This window comes from Schistocerca americana, chromosome 11 (assembly GCF_021461395.2).
Source record: "Schistocerca americana isolate TAMUIC-IGC-003095 chromosome 11, iqSchAmer2.1, whole genome shotgun sequence".
NCBI lineage: Eukaryota > Metazoa > Arthropoda > Insecta > Orthoptera > Acrididae > Schistocerca > Schistocerca americana.
In genome coordinates this window covers 201,460,471-201,480,769 of record NC_060129.1, presented here as the reverse complement: position 1 = coordinate 201,480,769, position 20,299 = coordinate 201,460,471, and the positions used below count along the sequence as shown (strand labels likewise).

Genomic DNA, 20,299 nt, shown 5'->3' with positions numbered 1-20,299 from the left:
GTCTACTTTTTGCAACGTAACTGTCAGTTCATACGAAAGACTACTACTACTGCTGTTTGAAGACATCATGCAATAACGTGTCTGTCGATATCTGAAGTTTGTAACACTGATTACCGAAACCAGATGTCGAGAACTAAAGTTATTATCAACGACCTTGGCAATGACGTTTTTCTTCTCAAATTCACGATCAGTGTTGACAATAATTAATACACTTTTTACTAGTTCTCATGCCACTAAAAAACAAGTTTTTTTGGCATACCAACTTTTAAATAAAAATACGTCCATGAAATAGAAGCAGTTGTCTAGGTAAAATTATTTTGGGTTCGATTTAAGACCTCCTTTGATCCCTATCAGACATTTTACAGTATTGGGCAACTGATAAAAAAGCTTTTGTGAATTTGCACTTATTTATACGCTGGGACACCCGGTCGAACCGATATTATACCCAAAGTTTTAGCAGTTGATAATTACTTACTACCGAAATCACGGCAGTAATATAAAATAAAAGTCATAAAAAAATGAAAAAACTCACAAAAGGAAGACCACAAATTTAGAAGCTAAACAAACACCCAACACAGCCACAAATGGCACCCGTCCAGCGAAAAACAATTCTACCCAAGACTGGTCAACCTCACAGACACTATTTTGCATACAGAAGAAATAAAACTACGTGAAAAATGTCTGAAACACGATGTCAGCACACATATAGACAAAAAATATATAGAAAAATCTCATAGTTGTATCGAAAAGCATTCCGACACAGCAAAACAGAAACTAAACAAGTGAGGTAAACATTGGTCTGACGAGAGAGCTAGTCAGTAATGAATTCAAAAACATAACACAGATCGAAGAAAACAGAAGAAAGCGAAACAATACAGGTTCTAGAACAATGAAAAAACATAGAAAGAAACTACAGGAACACAACACCATCATCACAAAGGCAGATAAAGGAAACACGGTGGTTCTCATGGATAGAAAGCAATACATCAGTAAAACGCAAGAGTTCATCACAAAAAATATAAAATTAAATCGGATCCAACAAACAGATTCCAAACGAAGCTCAGAAACACTCCAAAAGACATCGAACATACAATAGAAAACATTGAAAAAGGAAAACTGATATAAACAAAATGGCTCTGAGCACTATGGGACTTGACTTCTGAGGTCATCAGTCCCCTAGAACTTAGAACTACTTAAACCTAACTAACCTAAGGACATCACACACATCCACGACCGAGGCAGGATTCGAACCTGCGACCGTAGCGGTCGCGCGGTTCCAGACTGAAGCGCCTAGGACTGCTCGGCCACAGCGGCGGGCTGATACACACAAATCCCTGTGCACTTTCCTTCCAATGCCATCCAAATTTATACAAGAAAGATATCCCTCTCACATCTATTGTGAATTATACAAACGCTTCCACTTACCCACTCGCAAGATACATGTTGAAAATCTTATAAGAAAACTATAAATTACAAGAAGGCAGGACTATAGGGAACATCACACATACAAGTTCCTGAGACAGCCACCCTCCAATAATTTGATATAGAGAATATGTTTTCCAATATACCAATAAGTGAAACAGTGAACATTATAGAACAAAACTTTAAGACACACAGCACACTTCCACTTGAATACATAAAACAGTCAAGACTTCTAGAGCTAATAACAGGACAGAATTATTTTCAGTTCAATAATGAATTCTATTTACGAAGTTAAGGATTACGAATGGGATCTCCAGTGTCTGGAACCACCGCAAACATAGTTATGAACCACGTAGAATAGATTATATTTAACAAAATAGTGCCAAATAGGTACAACATCCTATACTGCATTAGATATATGGATGATATGGATGACACCTTGTACCTGATAGATATGCCAGGAGTAAATCTACTGATTGTCTCTAACTGGAAGTCTGTAAAAATGTGTGTATACGAATTAGCTTATTTTAAATTGATCTAAATTTGTAAATACTTTGACATGTCCCATATCCTTGTAAATAGAGATCTACAGATGAATATACCTACTACTAAAATTGACCAGTTACACACAGACATAAATTCTGCTCATAATAAAATACGTTTTACAATAGAGAAAGAGCGAAATAGGCAGTTAAATTTCTTGATCATGACCATAAAGATGCAGAACAATCAAACCATATTTGACATACACCGAAAACCATCAACGACAGACAGAATTATACATGACATCACAACACACCAATTCTCAAAACGAGGCAGCACTTAGATACATGCTCCACAGACTAAGCACAGTAGTATTAGATACAGACAATTACAAAAAAGAAATGAAGACTATAACACAAATAGACACGAATACTAAATGAAACAACAAGTTTACTGTTACCAGTCACCAGTTTTATTTATTTCCACGACGCGTTTCAAAGGCTTAAACCTCCATTATCGGATGGATTCACTTGTTGTTTCATTTTATGTCAATAAGTCACGCTGAAGCCTAACTTAAAATGTTCGCATTTAAACAGCCACAAACAATGGATACAAAGAAAACTCAGTAACAAAGCTGAGCAAGAAAATCAAGAAACAGAAAAGAACAAACACCCAACTGTCACCAACACAAGTACAAAATCACACACAAACAAATACACAAAATACAAGAATAGGAACAACACGAAGTGTGAAGGAAACAGAAGGTAAAAGATGGTACACAATGACACACAACCACAAATACACACACAAAGAATATCCAATACTTTCAAAAAATAAACCAACAACTCAGTTTAGAAATACTTCCCAAAAACAATAGTAAAAACTGACCTGTCTCAGAAATCAGGAATATACCAACTGAAATGCAGTACATGTGATGGAAGATACATAGGGGAAACCAGGAGGACACTTGACACCAGATAGAAGGAAGATGTAAGAGGATGGAAATACAAGGCGAATCATTCAACTTTTGGACAACAATTACGCCAAAACCAACATAAAATGACAACCAGAGATGCAGACATGGACATCATCAGGATAAACAACAACAAAACACACCTCAACTTACAAGAGAACTACGACATCCAAAAAACCATAACGGAAAAGAAAAAACTCTTAAATGATCAGATCAACTTGGCAAACCACAGACTGATTGCCCACTTACAACAACATTAAAAGTACAAATATAACCGCAGGCTCTATTTACCACTACCATTTCCTCCCAAATCTGTCCCATTATCACCGTCCAGGCCATCCCTTTTGTATATATATATATATATATATATATATATATATATATATATATATATATATATATATATATATATTATTATTCGTTTCATAGGTTGGCAACACTCAAAACGTGAACAAAAACAAACGAATAGGCATAAACACGGAAATATGGAAGCGTCCGATCCCGCCCGTCTGCTTTGACCCATGACGTCACAAATATGGCGGAAAAAAAAACACCCACACATCCACACACACACACACACACACACACACACACACACACACTTTCCACAAGAAGCCTAATGACACTAACGGGACAAGCGCGGGAAATGAGGTGTTTTGGGTGGGTGGCAAACTAAATATAAACAAATTTAGACGCCTTGCGTAGCTACAACGGGTAAGTGAAGACAGCCATGCATGAATACCCACCCACCTCCCCAGGGGTCGTAACCCCTGCAACCCATAGAAGATAAAGATGCTTCAGTAGCTGATTAGTGTTTTTTGTATTTAAAAAAAAAATCTCACGGGACAGAACGAACAGATCGGAAAGATAAATATAATAAACTAAAACAGAAATTCGAGGAAACAGATAATTAAAGTAAGTAATAAGTGTTTTTAAATTTAAAAAATCTCACGAGATAGAACGAACAGATCAGAAAAGTAAATAAAATAAGATAAAACAGCACTGGAGACAGCCACACTCAAACCAAACTCCGTGCCGTCATGACGTCACACACGACAACACCCTTACGTCACGGGTCAAAGTCGACGCGTGGGATCGGACGCTTCTGTCGACCCATAAACACAGTGGCAGTGATGAATGAAAAACAGTTTAGAAAGTCAATTATAAATAGTGAAGCGCAAGAAATAACGCAAAATAACAAAAACTGCAGATGTGAAATGAAGCCTATCGACACCAGTAACTGCTAACAACAGAGGAAGATACGGACCATGGAAAGAAACACCGTAAGCAGCTTGCAGACCAACTTCATAGAGAAGGCGCTGTTTTTAACCCAAAAGAATAAACAAAATAAATGTAAAAACGCGTGTATCCAATTTGCAGAATACCACAGGTGCTTTGTAAATAAAAGCAAAACGCGTCCGTTGTAATTCTTTTTAATTACATTGCAGTCAACTCAAGACATATACCCTGTAATTACGGATGGAAACAGCTGCTGCGGAAGATGGCAACACGAACAAACGTAAAATAAAGGTCTTTGCTCAGTCAAATGCCGGAAATATGATTTATACAAAGCGTTTTGGATTGTTCGGATAAAGTTTAGCCCGGGGCCAACCTCCCAAAACAATCCCCAAACTGGCTGTTAAACAGACTGTAACTTAACAACAGTGGTTGCGTTTGCGAAGCTACCAACTATGATACAGTTTCCCGCAAACAACCAGGAAACCAAAACCGTCTCTATTTTCCGGACACCTATACTAGTAAACTACATTCATTGGTTGTATTAATGATGTTAATACAATGAAATACGTAATTTATGTTGAAAGTAAACACGTCAGTGACTCACCATTTACCTCCGCACGGTATTTTTTCGCGCAAGATAATCAACATTTTTATGTCACACACACACACACACACACACACACACACACACAAACACAGTAAACTGGGACTTAGCGGCATCTGCCGGCCGCTCTTCTAGTTCGCACTGTTACCGCTTCGAATGCAGAGCGCAGCACCGGCGCGGCTCTTACTGGGACTCCTAGTGAGACGGCTCTCCGCCAGATGGCAGCACTGCACAGCGGCCGCGGCACACCGTAGTTCCCACAATGGCCGCGAGAGCGCACTGGCCACGAAACAGCTCTAGACATCGAGTCGTAATGACGACAGTCGCGTAGTCTTCGTAGCTAAATCCATCTGGCCTAAATAGCTCCACCGGTACTAGTGCTGTCTAAATGATGCAGAACGAGACAGTAGTCGTACACACAATTTAGCACCTTAGACAGCTAATGACCTTGCGCAGTTTTAGAGCTGCGTACATCTACAATGTTACAACTAACCTCATACTCTGAACACGTTCAGCCTCCCTCAGTTATTTTCTCAACAAACAGTAAAACTCATCGACTAATTTCCTAATTTGATTTCATTCTCTAATTCCCCTAACGTCGTCCGATTTATTTAGACTACATCAACTTACCACCGTTTTATTTTTTTTACTCATCTTGAAACTTTTCAAGACACTAGCCACCCAGGTCAACTCTTCTTTGAAGTCTTATACTATCTCAAAATTTTTGTTTCTTCTTGTTGAGCTTTAATTCTCTCTCAAAATTCCTTCTTGAGTTCTTTCACTGCTTGCTCATTGTACACACTAAATTACATAAAGGATACGCTACAACCCTATCTCACTCCCTTGTCAAACATTTTCCCCTTTCATACGACAAGTAACTTTTAATAAGCTTTCACTCCCTGTAGTATTTATTTCGAAGAGTGTACTGTCACAAGCTATGTCTAAACACACAAATGCTATACACATTGTTTGCCTTTGTTTGACGTGTCTTCCAAGACAACTCTTACGTTAACTGTGCGTCCCTACTTTCATTTCGGTGACAAACAGATGTTCGCTGAGGTTACTTCTACCACTTTTTACACTCCGCTATACATGATTCGTGTCCGTATTTCCCAAACAGCGTGTTATTTAAGTCATGCAATATTGCAACCTATGAGTAGAGCGAGACAAACAGATCGGTTAAAACCGATATCATCACTTCAGTTCTGAATAACGGGTAGATGTCGGTATTTTGTCTCGGTTATAACAGAGCTTCAGATTTTACTAATAGCCGGGTACAAAAAAATGGAAATATCAATTAGTAACAGCAGCTGTGCCAAAATTCATGGCTTCTAATAAATCTTTTTGAAATAATTTTTATTGGTAAAATTTCCACTGACTTGAAATATTGTGTTATTATCAAAAAAAAGCAAAATCGATCAGTGCAACACAAACAAAGAAGAAAGATTTTGCACAGGGATTTGTACAGCAATGCTGAGACAATACTGTACCTGTTGCTACGTGGTGCGCCGATTAGATGGTGCGCGCGGATATGCAGCGTGCAAAACATGCAACTTGTTGACTATATAGCAGTTTCTTCCTGCTATGGTCGGACATTAGTTGTATTATAAAATGGCACCATCCAAAGTCTGAAAGTATTTTACGAAGTGCGTCGTCAATGGGCTAGAATGCTCCAGTTGTCTTAAAAGATCAAAAACTGGAGGGGCCACAACCAAGTTTTGACATACGTAACAGAAAAAAAACAGGAAAAAAGGAAACAAAAGAAAAATTCGGAGAAGGAATTAAAGTCCATGGAGAAGAAATAAAAACTTTGAGGTTCGCCGATGACATTGTAATTCTGTCAGAGACAGCAAAGGACTTTGAAGAGCAGTTGAACGGAATGGGCAGTGTCTTGAAAGGAGGATATGAGATGAACGTCAACAAAAGAAAAACGAGGATGATGGAATGTAGTCGAATTAAGTCGGGTGATGCTGAGGGAATTAGATTAGGAAATGAGACACTTAAAGTAGTAAAGGAGTTTTGCTATTTGGGGAGCAAAATAACAGATGATGGTCGAAGTAGAGAGGATATAAAATGTAGACTGGCAATGGCAAGGAAAGCGTTTCTGAAGAAGAGAAATCTGTTAACATAGAGTATAGATTTAAGTGTCAGGAAGTCGTTTCTGAAAGTATTTGTATGGAGTGTAGCCATGTATGGAAGTGTAACGTGGGCGATAAATGGTTTAGACAAGAAGAGAATAGAAGCTTTCGAAATGTGGTGCTACAGAAGAATGCTGAAGATTAGATGGGTAGATCACGTAACTAAGAAGGAGGTATTGAATAGAATTGGGGAGAAGAGGAGTTTGTGGCACAACTTGACTAGGAGAAGGGATCGGTTGGTAGGACATGTTCTGAGGCATCAAGGGATCACAAATTTAGCATTGGAGGACAGCGTGGAGGGAGACCAAGAGATGAATACACTAAGCAGATTCAGAAGGATGTAGGTTGCAGTAGGTACTGGGAGATGAAGCAGCTTGCACAGGATAGAGTAGCATGGAGAGCTGCATCAAACCAGTCTCAAAACTGAAGACCACAACAACAAGAGAAAAAAAACGTAAAACTTAACTAACAATTCATGCATAGTTTATACTATAAAATAGAAAGCAGCTAATTTGCAGCCTTTGTCTACACAATATCCCTTTACCTCCTTGTAGCCCTTCCAAACGCTCAAATCAACACGAAATACTTTTCACCCTGTAGCGCTGACTATTGGTAATGCCCAAATAATGGTGTGATTCCCGAGTGCAACATCATTTTCGAGCAGAGTTTGAAAAAAAAAAAATTAGACTAAATGGGAATTGTGATTTTTATTTTGCAGTAGCAAACCACTTTATCACTTTTCGAGAACAGCAAACACTGAAGGGGTTATCTTCTCCTTTATGTTCCTACCTAATTTAATATTTTGATTCTATGTATCTTGAAAGTGAGTGAGTTACATTTTTTTTTTTCATTCGACTTCTACTGGAAGAAATCGAAATAAAAAACCGGCTATCGGTTATTTCAGAAACCGGCTATTTCGAGCGGTTTTAACACTCAGGTTAAACTGACGTTAAAGAAGGAAAAAAAAAAAAAAAGGATATGGCCGAAAAGCGGTTGTTTCCGCGAAAACCGTCATCCTTACCTATCAGCACCCGCTTATCTTCGGGTTTGCTTGCGTGAGGAAACGGAAAGGCCAGCGCGGAATCGAACGGGAATGAGAGAAATAATCGGTGCCAACCTATGTTCGGATATGGAACTGGGGGTATAGCATCACTGTTCCTCATGACGCACAGCCTATTTCTAGGGTCACCTTAAATCCGGGATGTCCCGGTTATGCACTCTCGACACTCTCCGCCAGAGGCTAGTGTACGAGCAATATAAGACCTGCATTCCTATAAATCAAATTTTTTTTTTTGTTTTTTTTTTGTTTTTTTTTTCTATTACAATGGGCCATCGTTCTGTTATCTTGCTGCGATTTTCTCATTTTTATTGGCAATTATGGTTTTCAGTACTGACGTTTGTCAAAGCATCTATGACGTTTGATAAATCTGCGATAATTTTCCTTCCGCAGTAGCAGAATAAACTTCATCACAGACAGCACGGTGAAGTGTACGAGTGAGGTGTAGTACACGGCAGAACGGGTGACACACACGGTTTATCCGCCGGGGAGAAATACACTACTGGCCATTAAAATTCCCACATCACGAACATGACGTGCTACAGACGCGAGATTTAACCGACAGGCAGAAGACGCTGTGATATGCAAATGATTAGCTTTTCAGATCATTCACACAAGGTTGGCGCCGGTCGCGACACCTACAACGTGCTGACATGAGGAAACATTCCAACCGGTTTCTCATACACGAACGCCAGTCGACCGACGTTGCCTGGTGAAACGTTGTTGTGATGCCTCGTGTAAGGAGGAGAAATGCGTACCATCACGTTTCAGACTTTGATAAAAGTCGGATGGTAGCCTATCGCGACTGCGGTTTATCGTATCCCGACATTGCTCTTCGCGTTGATCGAGATCCGATGACTGTTAGCAGAATATGGAATCGGTGGGTTCAGGAGGGTAATACGGAACGCCGTGCTGGATCCCAACGGCCTCGTATCACTAACAGTCGAGAGGACAGGCATCTTATCCGCACGGCTGTAGCGGACCGTGCAGCCACGTCTCGATCCCCGAGTCAACAGATGGGGACGTTTGCAAGACGACAACCATCTGCACCAACAGTTCGACGACGTTTGCAGCAGCACGGACTGTCAGCTCTGAGACCGTGGCTGCGGTTACTCTTGACGCTGCATCACAGACAGGAGCGCCTGCGATGGTGTGCTCGACGACGAACCTGGGGGCACGAATGGCAAAACGTCATTTTTTCGGATGAATACAGGTTCTGTTTACAGCATCACGATGGTCGCATCCTTGTTTGGCGACATCGCGGTGAACGCACATTGGAAGCGTGTATTCGTCATCGCCATACTGGCGTATCACCCGGCGTGATGGCATGGGGTGCCATTGGTTCCACGTCTCAGTCACCTCTTGTTCGCATTGACGGCACTTTGAACAGTGGACGTTACATTTCAGCTGTGTTACGACCCGTGGCTCTACCCTCCATTGGATCCCTGCGAAACCCTACATTTCAGCAGGATAATGCACGACCGCATGTTGCAGGTCCTGTAAGGGCCTTTCTGGATACAGAAAATGTTCGACTGCTGCCCTGGCCAGCACATTCTCCAGATCTCTCACCAATTGAAAACGTCTGGTCAATGGCGGCCGAGCAACTGGCTCGTCACAATACGCCAGTCACTACTCTCGATGAACTGTGCTATCGTGTTGAAGCTGCACGGGCAGCTGTACCTGTACACGCCATCCGAGCTCTGTTTGACTCAATGCCCAGGCGTATCGAGGCTGTTATTACGGGCAGAGGTGGTCGTTCTGGGTACTGATTTCTCAGGATCTGTGCACGCAAATTGCCTGAAAAGGTAGTCACATGTCAGCTCTAGTATAATATATTTGTCCAATGAATACCCGTTTATCACCAGCATTTCTTCTTGGTGTAGCAGTTTTGATGGGCAGTAGTGTAGGAACCGTTCTATTCTGCCGTGCATCCGCGCATGCGCAGTAGAGGAGACTTGCGCAGAACGCATCATTTCCAGCGGGTTCTCTGGCTATTTTTTTCGGCTGTGGTCGCGGAATGGGGAGCTGTTCACGATTGTTTAGCGCGAGGTACTCTACACATATTCCACTGAGTAATTTTTTATAAACGTGGTAATAAAACAAACGAAAATTCTCTTTTCTGTATTCCGATCGAGAGAAGCCCTATATCTAACGGTAGCTTCTGATTGCAGAAACGGACAGAAGAAATCTGGCCAGGTGCCATTACGTCTTGCCCGCTGAGGGCTCTGTTACGAACTTAATTACGTACGGGGTGACAATTAGCCAACTACATGAAATAAAATCGTCGTAGCTTCTGACGTTCGAACGGTGCGGTTGGCCGCGGGGCATGATGGGAATTAGCAGTAACTCTTTTCTAAAAAAGCGTTTGAGGGTACTCCGACATTGGATATAATGCAGCGAAAATTACTTTTAACTGAAGCATGGGATACCACCCGTCTGCTTTTAGCCACGACGTCATCAAAAAAAAAAAAAAAAAAAAAAAAAGGTATCTGACTCTTCAGTTGACTTTACGCACAGAAACCATTTCTTATTTTCTGGAACCACCTGAAGATTACAGAGATACTCTAGCCCAAGGGTGTGCAGTGTTTGTGCCTTGTTTATTTCTTTCTACGCCTAAACTTCCTACTTCTTTGCAAATTCTGCAGCCAAGTTTTTTGCTTGAAGCGATCAACCAGTCATTTTTCTCACAAAATGTGATTTCTTGTTCCGAAGTCCAACATTCTGGCCGATCATTTAATTTTCTACCATGCATGCGTTTGTTCACTGCATTTTCACATGTAGATTCAGTGCTCAGGTTTACAGTTTCACTTTCGTCATCCACTGATGTTGAACTTCCTGGCTTTTCACTGACACACGAATTATTGACGGTTTTTGGTTTTTTTAGATGCAGGAGAACAAGTAAAACAGTTTGTTAGTTTCCTGCTCATCTCTCACCTCTAACTTGACTTACGTTGCAACGAAAGACAGGAGACACTGTAAAACTTCGCACAACCGACAACAATGGAACAGCAAACACAAACTAATAAAGAACAACAAAACAAAGATGGCAATGAATCGCGAAGTATGGTAGTGGCGAGACCGTAGAGACACCTATCGGTAGCTCGCCTTCTGAGCTTACGCACATCCGTTTAGCACTACCATCGCCTACTATTAGCATGCAAGGGCACTACACGCTTGTCGAACCGGCTGCCAGCGATTCGGTTGTCGAGAACGCTTGCCGCAGCTCGAAATGCTCGAAACACTCAATGACATCGCTTTTCCCCACCAATAACTGCACTGCTGTCGTTCGTATTGCAATTACCAACATCAAAAAATGAAATAAAAAAATTTACGTCCGATAAATAAATATCTGGCACTCTTCCAAGTTCTCAACATCGTTAAAAAATTACTTTGTCCACGGAAAAGTTTAGGGGTACGCATACCACGGCGTTCCCCCAGAAAAACAGCACTGGGAATTAGTACGCAGACGCATAGTTTGGTTTAGCGACGAAGCCCACTTTCAGTTGGACTGGTTCGTCAGTAAGCAGTTCCTTGCGGCCCGTTCCCTGGCAAAAATTTTCGCGTAACCTGGGGATTACGCAGGGCGCAGATGAATTTACTGCCAGCCGTAAACAAGGGCGGGCGCTACTTCACGCTTGACGTGTTTACAGCACGTACGTAACGCCCTGCCACGTGCTTCAGAGAAAAGGCCTCTCTCTCTCTCTCTCTCTCTCTCTCTCTCTCTCTCTCTCTCTCTCTCTCCCTCCGTACATTCCTTGTCACAGTTTAGCACCGCTGTGACAAAATCGGAAAAAGGAATTGTTGTAGGAGAGACTAATCCTGCATACGAAACAGTCGAAATAACTTCCAGTGTTAGGCGTAGAGGAAAGAGCGAGTATGTGGAAAGAGTACAGCGAGGGCGAGGAGATGTCTGACAGCATCATTGGGAACCAAGTGAGAAAGGCCACTGCTGGTGCACAAAAAAAAAAAAAAAAAAAAAAAAAGGCGAATAGGCTCCTCTTTAAAAGACTGACAGAAAAGTGGCGACCCCTCCTCACAAAAATTTTGGCATGCGAACGTATTCGCGCTTTTCTGGGCTGAAAGAGAGTAGCAGAGAGACAGTGATGTTGGCACTGAGCGAGGTGGCGCAGTGTCTAGCACATTCGTCTCGCATTCGGGAGGATGACCGTTCAAACCCACATAGCCATCCGGGTTTACGTTTTCTGTGGTTTCCCTAGATTGCTTCAGAAAAATGCCGGGATGGTTCCTTCGAAAGGAAACGGCCGACTTCCTTTCCCATCCCTCCCTAACCGGATGGGAGCAATGACCTCGCTGTTTGGTCGCCTCCCCCAAATTTGCTCCCGCCCGCCTCCCCCCCCCCCCCAACATCAAAAACGACGGTGGAAGAGAGGAGGCACTGATGGTAAAATAGAGGAAGTGGCAAGTGAGAGAGAAAGATGTATGGATGAAGACGATAGCAGTGGGCTCCTAAGAGAGAGAGGAGATATTGCAGATGAAACAGGGAGGTAGGTGGCGACTTTACATAAGCTTGGAGGAGGGGATGGGTGGCAGGATCCACCCCTAAACCGTTTTATATTCCTGGCTCTGGTCGCCAGTATTTTATTTTGCCAGAAGCTCGCCGTGAGGTAGCATATGGTACAAAAGTTGAGTTAGGTACAAGTGACAGAAGGTACAGTATGTACCAGCCCAAATGGAGAGTCCCACAAATTTATTGGACTTGCATCTGATTGGTCGGCACGTTAGGATGCTAGGTATCAAAATGTTTAACTTCTCTTATTCATTATTTATAAGGTTTTCATTTTATTTAACGCGGTTTTTAGAATGGCAGTCTCTCATGGTTACCCTACGATTCTACCGTTCTTGTTTATTAAATTTCACGAGTTTTGAGAAACGTAAGAGTAACGATATTGCAATCCAAGTGCTTGGGACACCTCCGGGTCACCTGGGTGGCCAAGTACTTCGGCTGCGCGAGTCACTCTGTCTCGGGTGTTCTGAAGGGCCGGGCATGTACCTCACTATCGTGTGTTACTTGGATATGAATATGTAATAGTCACTCTGTCTCGGGTGTTCTGAAGGGCCGGGCATGTACCTCACTATCGTGTGTTACTTGGATATGAATATGTAATAGTCACTCTGTCTTGGGTGTTCTGAAGGGCCGGACATGTACCTCAGTATCATGTGTTACTTGGATATGAATATGTAATAGTCACTCTGTCTCGGGTGTTCTGAAGGGCCGGTCATGTACCTCAGTATCGTGTGTTACTTGGATATGAATATGTAATAGTCACTCTGTCTCGGGTGTTCTGAAAGGCCGGGCACGTACCTCACTATCGTGTGTTACTTGGATATGAATATGTAATAGTCACTCTGTCTCGGGTGTTCTGAAAGGCCGGGCATGTACCTCACTATCGTGTGTTACTTGGATATGAATATGTAATAGTCACTCTGTCTCGGGTGTTCTGAAGCGCCGGGCATGTACCTCACTATCGTGTGTTACTTGGATATGAATATGTAATAGTCACTCTGTCTCGGGTGTTCTGAAGGGCCGGGCATGTACCTCACTATCGTGTGTTACTTGGATATGAATATGTAATACTCACTCTGTCTCGGGTGTTCTGAAGGGCCGGGCATGTACCTCACTATCGTGTGTTACTTGGATTTGAATATGTAATACTCACTCTGTCTCAGGTGTTCTGAAGGGCCGGGCATGTACCTCACTATCGTGTGTTACTTGGATATGAATATGTAATACTCACTCCGTCTCGGGTGTTCTGAAGGGCCGGGCATGTACCTCACTATCGTGTGTTACTTGGATATGAATATGTAATAGTCACTCTGTCTCGGGTGTTCTGAAGGGCCGGGCATGTACCTCACTATCGTGTGTTACTTGGATATGAATATGTAATAGTCACTCTCTCTCGGGTGTTCTGAAGGGACGGGCATGTACCTCAGTATCGTGTGTTACTTGGATATGAATATGTAATAGTCACTCTGTCTCGGGTGTTCTGAAGGGCCGGGCATGTACCTCAGTATCGTGTGTCACTTGGATATGAATGTGTAATAGTCACTCTGTCTCGGGTGTTCTGAAGCGCCGGGCATGTACCTCACTATCGTGTGTTACTTGGATATGAATATGTAATAGTCACTCTGTCTCGGGTGTTCTGAAGGGCCGGGCATGTACCTCACTATCGTGAGTTACTTCGATATGAATATGTAATAGTCACTCTGTCTCGGGTGTTCTGAAGGGCCGGGCATGTACCTCACTATCGTGTTACTTGGATATGAATATGTAATAGTCACTCTGTCTCGGGTGTTCTGAAGGGACGGGCATGTACCTCACCATCGTGTGTTACTTGGATATGAATATGTAATAGTCACTCTGTCTCGGGTGTTCTGAAGGGCCGGGCATGTACCTCAGTATCGTGTGTTACTTGGATATGAATGTGTAATAGTCACTCTGTCTCGGGTGTTCTGAAGGGCCGGGCATGTACCTCACTATCGTGTGTTACTTGGATATGAATATGTAATAGTCACTCTGTCTCGGGTGTTCTGAAGGGCCGGGCATGTACCTCACTATCGTGTGTTACTTGGATATGAATATGTAATACTCACTCTGTCTCGGGTGTTCTTTAGGGTCGGACATGTTGTGCTATGTATCGGGTGTAATCTTAGTTGTCAATATGTAATACTCACTTTCTCTAGTCCGCATCGGAGAGCCGGACATGTGTATCATGTTTCGGAAGTTGGAGGGAAAAGTTACCACACGTATAATTAAGAAAGCTATGTCGAGTGTTGTAAAAGACAGTGTAAATATTTCAATAATAAACAAACAGGATACCTTAATGCGAAGTGTCGTCTACTATCTTTGTCAGTACTACAGACCTTGCCCTCTGTAGATACAGAGACTAACCTGGACAAGTGACTTCCCGCAAAAAGCAGAATCAAAGGTTCAAATTGGCAGCGTAGAGCTGTATTCTGCACTGGCGACACAACTTTCGAAGAAGACAGTTTGGTGGAAAGAACGGTCAGAGACTCTTATTCAATCTCTCCAGATCCCTCCAACTTCCATATCTGACTTCCGAAGGGGCACAATTTGTAACCGGCAAACTTTAACGTCAGAAAATTTGCCCACTTTCCCCCATCCTCTACAAGCAAGTCAGTATAGGGGTCAAAATTCAAACTACTCCAAGCACGTGTGTGAAAAGGAGGCAGTGGTAGCTGAAGAGAAAGACAGCAGACTGTACGTGAAGAAGAAAGTGAAAGTGGAAATGGAAGAGAAAAAGAATGAGACAAAGACAAGGGCATTGTGAGAGAAAAGACGGTGAAAGTCGTAAGGGGCACAGAGGTTAAGTACGGCGAGACAAAGAGTTGAAACAGACAGATGGAGAGTCTAACAGGAGAATGTGCCAATTGAGGAACAAAAAAAAACAGAGAGAGAGAGAGAGAGAGAGAGAGAGAGAGAGAGAGAGAACATGGAAAGAGGTCGTCGGTACAGCGCATGGTCTACAGGAACTGTGGGCGACAAGGAGGAGGAGGAGAAGGAGGACGAAGAGGAGGAGGAGGAGGAGGAGGAGGAGGAGGAGGGCAAGGAGGACGAAGAGAAGGGCAAGGAGGACGAAGAGAAGGGCAAGGAGGACGAAGAGAAGGGCAAGGAGGACGAAGAGAAGGGCAAGGAGGACGAAGAGAAGGGCAAGGAGGACGAAGAGAAGGGCAAGGAGGACGAAGAGAAGGGCAAGGAGGACGAAGAGAAGGGCAAGGAGGACGAAGAGAAGGGCAAGGAGGACGAAGAGAAGGGCAAGGAGGACGAAGAGGAGGGCAAGGAGGACGAAGAGGAGGGCAAGGAGGACGAAGAGGAGGGCAAGGAGGACGAAGAGGAGGGCAAGGAGGACGAAGAGGAGGGCAAGGAGGACGAAGAGGAGGGCAAGGAGGACGAAGAGGAGGGCAAGGAGGACGAAGAGGAGGGCAAGGAGGACGAAGAGGAGGGCAAGGAGGACGAAGAGGAGGGCAAGGAGGACGAAGAGGAGGGCAAGGAGGACGAAGAGGAGGGCAAGGAGGACGAAGAGGAGGGCAAGGAGGACGAAGAGGAGGGCAAGGAGGACGAAGAGGAGGGCAAGGAGGACGAAGAGGAGGGCAAGGAGGACGAAGAGGAGGGCAAGGAGGACGAAGAGGAGGGCAAGGAGGACGAAGAGGAGGGCAAGGAGGACGAAGAGGAGGGCAAGGAGGACGAAGAGGAGGGCAAGGAGGACGAAGAGGAGGGCAAGGAGGACGAAGAGGAGGGCAAGGAGGACGAAGAGGAGGGCAAGGAGGACGAAGAGGAGGGCAAGGAGGACGAAGAGGAGGGCAAGGAGGACGAAGAGGAGGGCAAGGAGGACGAAGAGGAGGGCAAGGAGGACGAAGAGGAGGGCAAGGAGGACGAAGAGGAGGGCAAGGAGGACGAAGAGGAGGGCAAGGAGGACGAAGAGGAGGGCAAGGAGGACGAAGAGGAGGGCAAGGAGGACGAAGAGGAGGGCAAGGAGGACGAAGAGGAGGGCAAGGAGGACGAAGAGGAGGGCAAGGAGGACAGAGGGCAAGGAGGACAGAGGGCAAGGAGGACAGAGGGCAAGGAGGACAGAGGGCAAGGAGGACGGAGGGCAAGGAGGACGGAGGGCAAGGAGGACGGAGGGCAAGGAGGACGGAGGGCAAGGAGGACGGAGGGCAAGGAGGACGGAGGGCAAGGAGGACGGAGGGCAAGGAGGACGGAGGGCAAGGAGGACGGAGGGCAAGGAGGACGGAGGGCAAGGAGGACGGAGGGCAAGGAGGACGGAGGGCAAGGAGGACGGAGGGCAAGGAGGACGGAGGGCAAGGAGGACGGAGGGCAAGGAGGACGGAGGGCAAGGAGGACGGAGGGCAAGGAGGACGGAGGGCAAGGAGGACGGAGGGCAAGGAGGACGGAGGGCAAGGAGGACGGAGGGCAAGGAGGACGGAGGGCAAGGAGACGGAGGGCAAGGAGACGGAGGGCAAGGAGACGGAGGGCAAGGAGACGGAGGGCAAGGAGACGGAGGATAAGGAGGAGGAGGATAAGGAGGAGGAGGATAAGGAGGAGGAGGATAAGGAGGAGGAGAAGGAGAATAAGGAGAAGAAGAATATACAACATTATTTAATGTGTGGGCTATGTTATTGGAATTTTCTTTCTGTGCCAAACAGTTTTCAAACTGTTAAAACGACCTGGAGAAGAGACGGCAGCTGCTGAGAACAACGAAGTCAAATCAAGGCGTCGTTCTGCGGCAACGTTTCAACAAGTCTGTACATGTCATCTTCAGGTGAAGACAAATAGGAAATGTGCCGAAACAATGTCGCAGGACGACGCCTTGGCTCGGCTGATAACCCGTCAAGATTTTACCATCGAGATTCGCTGTTTAATTCGCAGACAACAACAAAGGCAGATAAAAGTAAACCACATCGGACGACGGCTGGAACTTCGAAACCGGTAATCAATTTTAATAGAGTAGAAGGTAACCGATACCACTCAGCTTCCACTATTCGATCACAAGTATCCTCTTTGTTCTAATCGACCTTATTTCGCAGTACTTCGTGTTTATTACTTACGAATCTGTTCAACATAGCTGTCTTCTACACGGAATCGTATCTACAGAAGACTTGTACTTCTGTCTCTACATCCATAACTGTTAAATATCGATTGTACGCAAAAAACATTTTTTAGTGATACGTGACCTCGGTGGGTGTTAAAGTAGCCTCACCACTTATCTGAAATATTTCCGTTTTAGCTGTTCCTGCACGGGTACTTCCCTTGTCAGTCAGAAAAATGAGGTATTTTTTACCACGGTTTAACGCCTGTAACAACCGACTTTCAAACCCATTCTGAACTTCTTTGGGCAGAAAAGTACAAGTCCAGAAATAATGAGATAGTGTGACACACTTACAGGGAACAGTGACAATTTTATTTAAGCAGAAGTTCATACGTGTATCACGTACTAACATAAATAACTTTCAGGCTGGAAACCTAACTCAGCCTCGAAAGTAGACATTCGCACAAATGATGTAGATCACATCAATTTCCTAACCACTAGGAAAAAAATTCGCCATTATCTACGGCCAAAGATACATACTCCATTAAAGAATTGCACCTCTTAACATTACAATAAATGCACCAGAATAAAGTGGTACCTCACACATCTCGTACAGCATGCCTGAAATGTTACAGTACGCGGAACACGCATTCGATAATTACAACTGTACCCCGAAACGCTTTCCGCAGGTAAAAAATAAATGATAAACTTGTTCCTCGCAGCAGCAGCGAATATTATAAAATGACGAATAAAACCATCATGGCGCATCTGTTAATCATAGTTAACATGTGGATCAAGGACAGTGAAAATAGAGTACCCCACTAGTATCTTGAGTTCTGCAAGGATCACACCAGTGAGGAATATCAAACGCATTCAATTAGGAAAATCCGTACGGCAGTAGTGACGAGCACGTCGACGACGCGCACCCTGGTCGCTTAGCAGCGACAGGTGTCTCACAGGACAGAGCAGTGGGGGAGAGACGCACGGGTCGCACCTCGGTCAATGACGCCACGGGGCAGTCAATACTAGAGGCTAAGGCTAGCAGGGTTTGTAATTGTAGTTTGTAGTTGTACTCACTCTGCGCGGCGACCTGGTGGTGGTGGTGAGCGGCCGCCCTCTGCAACAAAAGAACGAGTTGTTGTAACAAAGTTGCCTTGACTTTACATATATATTTTTCACTGGGCACTACAACTCAGACAACAGCAATATAGGCTACGGACCTCTTCAATCACACTTCCAGACTGTAAATTACTTCATATCTACCTCTTTTAGCTTCCCCTCTCACTTTCTTTCACAATAAAATTCAATTAATCTGTGTCTGACAACTTTATGAATTCACTGGAAATCACTATCGTTCATCCACCTAGTCTTCATTCACTGTCCCATTACTCAAATGACCAATTTCATCATTCCAACCATTCATTCACCGAGTCCTTCGCCCACTCACCGAGTCCTTCGCCCACTCACCGAGTCCTTCGCCCACTCACCGAGTCCTTCGCCCACTCACCGAGTCCTTCGCCCACTCACCGAGTCCTTCGCCCACTCACCGAGTCCTTCGCCCACTCACCGAGTCCTTCGCCCACTCACCGAGTCCTTCGCCCACTCACCGAGTCCTTCGCCCACTCACCGAGTCCTTCGCCCACTCACCAAGTCCTTCGCCCACTCACCGAGTCCTTCGCCCACTCACCAAGTCCTTCGCCCACTCACCAAGTCCTTCGCCCACTCACCAAGTCCTTCGCCCACTCACCAAGTCCTTCGCCCACTCACCAAGTCCTTCGCCCACTCACCAAGTCCTTCGCCCACTCACCAAGTCCTTCGCCCACTCACCAAGTCCTTCGCCCACTCACCAAGTCCTTCGCCCACTCACCAAGTCCTTCGCCCACTCACCAAGTCCTTCGCCCACTCACCAAGTCCTTCGCCCACTCACCAAGTCCTTCGCCCACTCACCAAGTCCTTCGCCCACTCACCAAGTCCTTCGCCCACTCACCAAGTCCTTCGCCCACTCACCAAGTCCTTCGCCCACTCACCAAGTCCTTCGCCCACTCACCAAGTCCTTCGCCCACTCACCAAGTCCTTCGCCCACTCACCAAGTCCTTCGCCCATTCACTCATTCATTGCCTCATCCACCCACCCACCTAATCCATCCAATCATTTCTTCATTGGCTATTTCACTATTCCATTATTCATTACCTCACCCACCCTCCCATCCATTGTATCTACCGATACTCTTCCTCATCCCCTAATTCTTTGGCCCGTTCATTGAATTACTGAATATCTAATCCACACTCGCACTCAATTATTGATTCATTCCAATCTCATCCACACTTTTCTTTTATTCAGTCAATCTCATTCATTACAGAACCACTATGGACTTCTTACACTTAACTGAGTGTGTATCCTCAAAAGAAGTTTCAGTAAAACCAGGCGATACTGCCATACCTACATATTGCTTAATCCTTACATTATAGACGCCATCATACAAGCAGAACATTGTTCAGCAATATCGTTTCAAAAACTACTGATGTACCAGCATTTGTACTATTCATCACCTTTTCCTGCAATAACCTCAAAAAATCGTAATTTTTGCCAGTAAGGAGAAATGACATAATCTGTTATAGGCTAGTATGTGCTGTATCCGTATTTATGCAAGATTTTTTTTTAGTTTTCTTTTAATACTGACATTGCACAGTTGCCATTTGTAGTTTCTATTTTCCTGATTTACATTCCACGTTTCTCGACCTGTTACTGCCTTCTGTCAACAACGATGCGAGGTTCCACATCGACAGTTTTGCAGTATGCAATAATGACCACTTGCAA

General features: G+C 44.3%; 1 protein-coding gene across 1 annotated transcript in view; it reads right to left on the bottom strand.

The window, feature by feature from the left end:
* Positions 1 to 20,299, bottom strand: part of LOC124554141 (5'-AMP-activated protein kinase subunit gamma-1) — a 619,663-nt gene that overhangs the window by 464,985 nt on the left and 134,379 nt on the right. Inside the window, exon 4 of the mRNA XM_047128206.1 lies at positions 18,560 to 18,599. Within this exon, the coding sequence (XP_046984162.1) occupies positions 18,560 to 18,599 (40 nt within the window). The remainder of the gene's footprint in view (positions 1 to 18,559; positions 18,600 to 20,299) is intronic.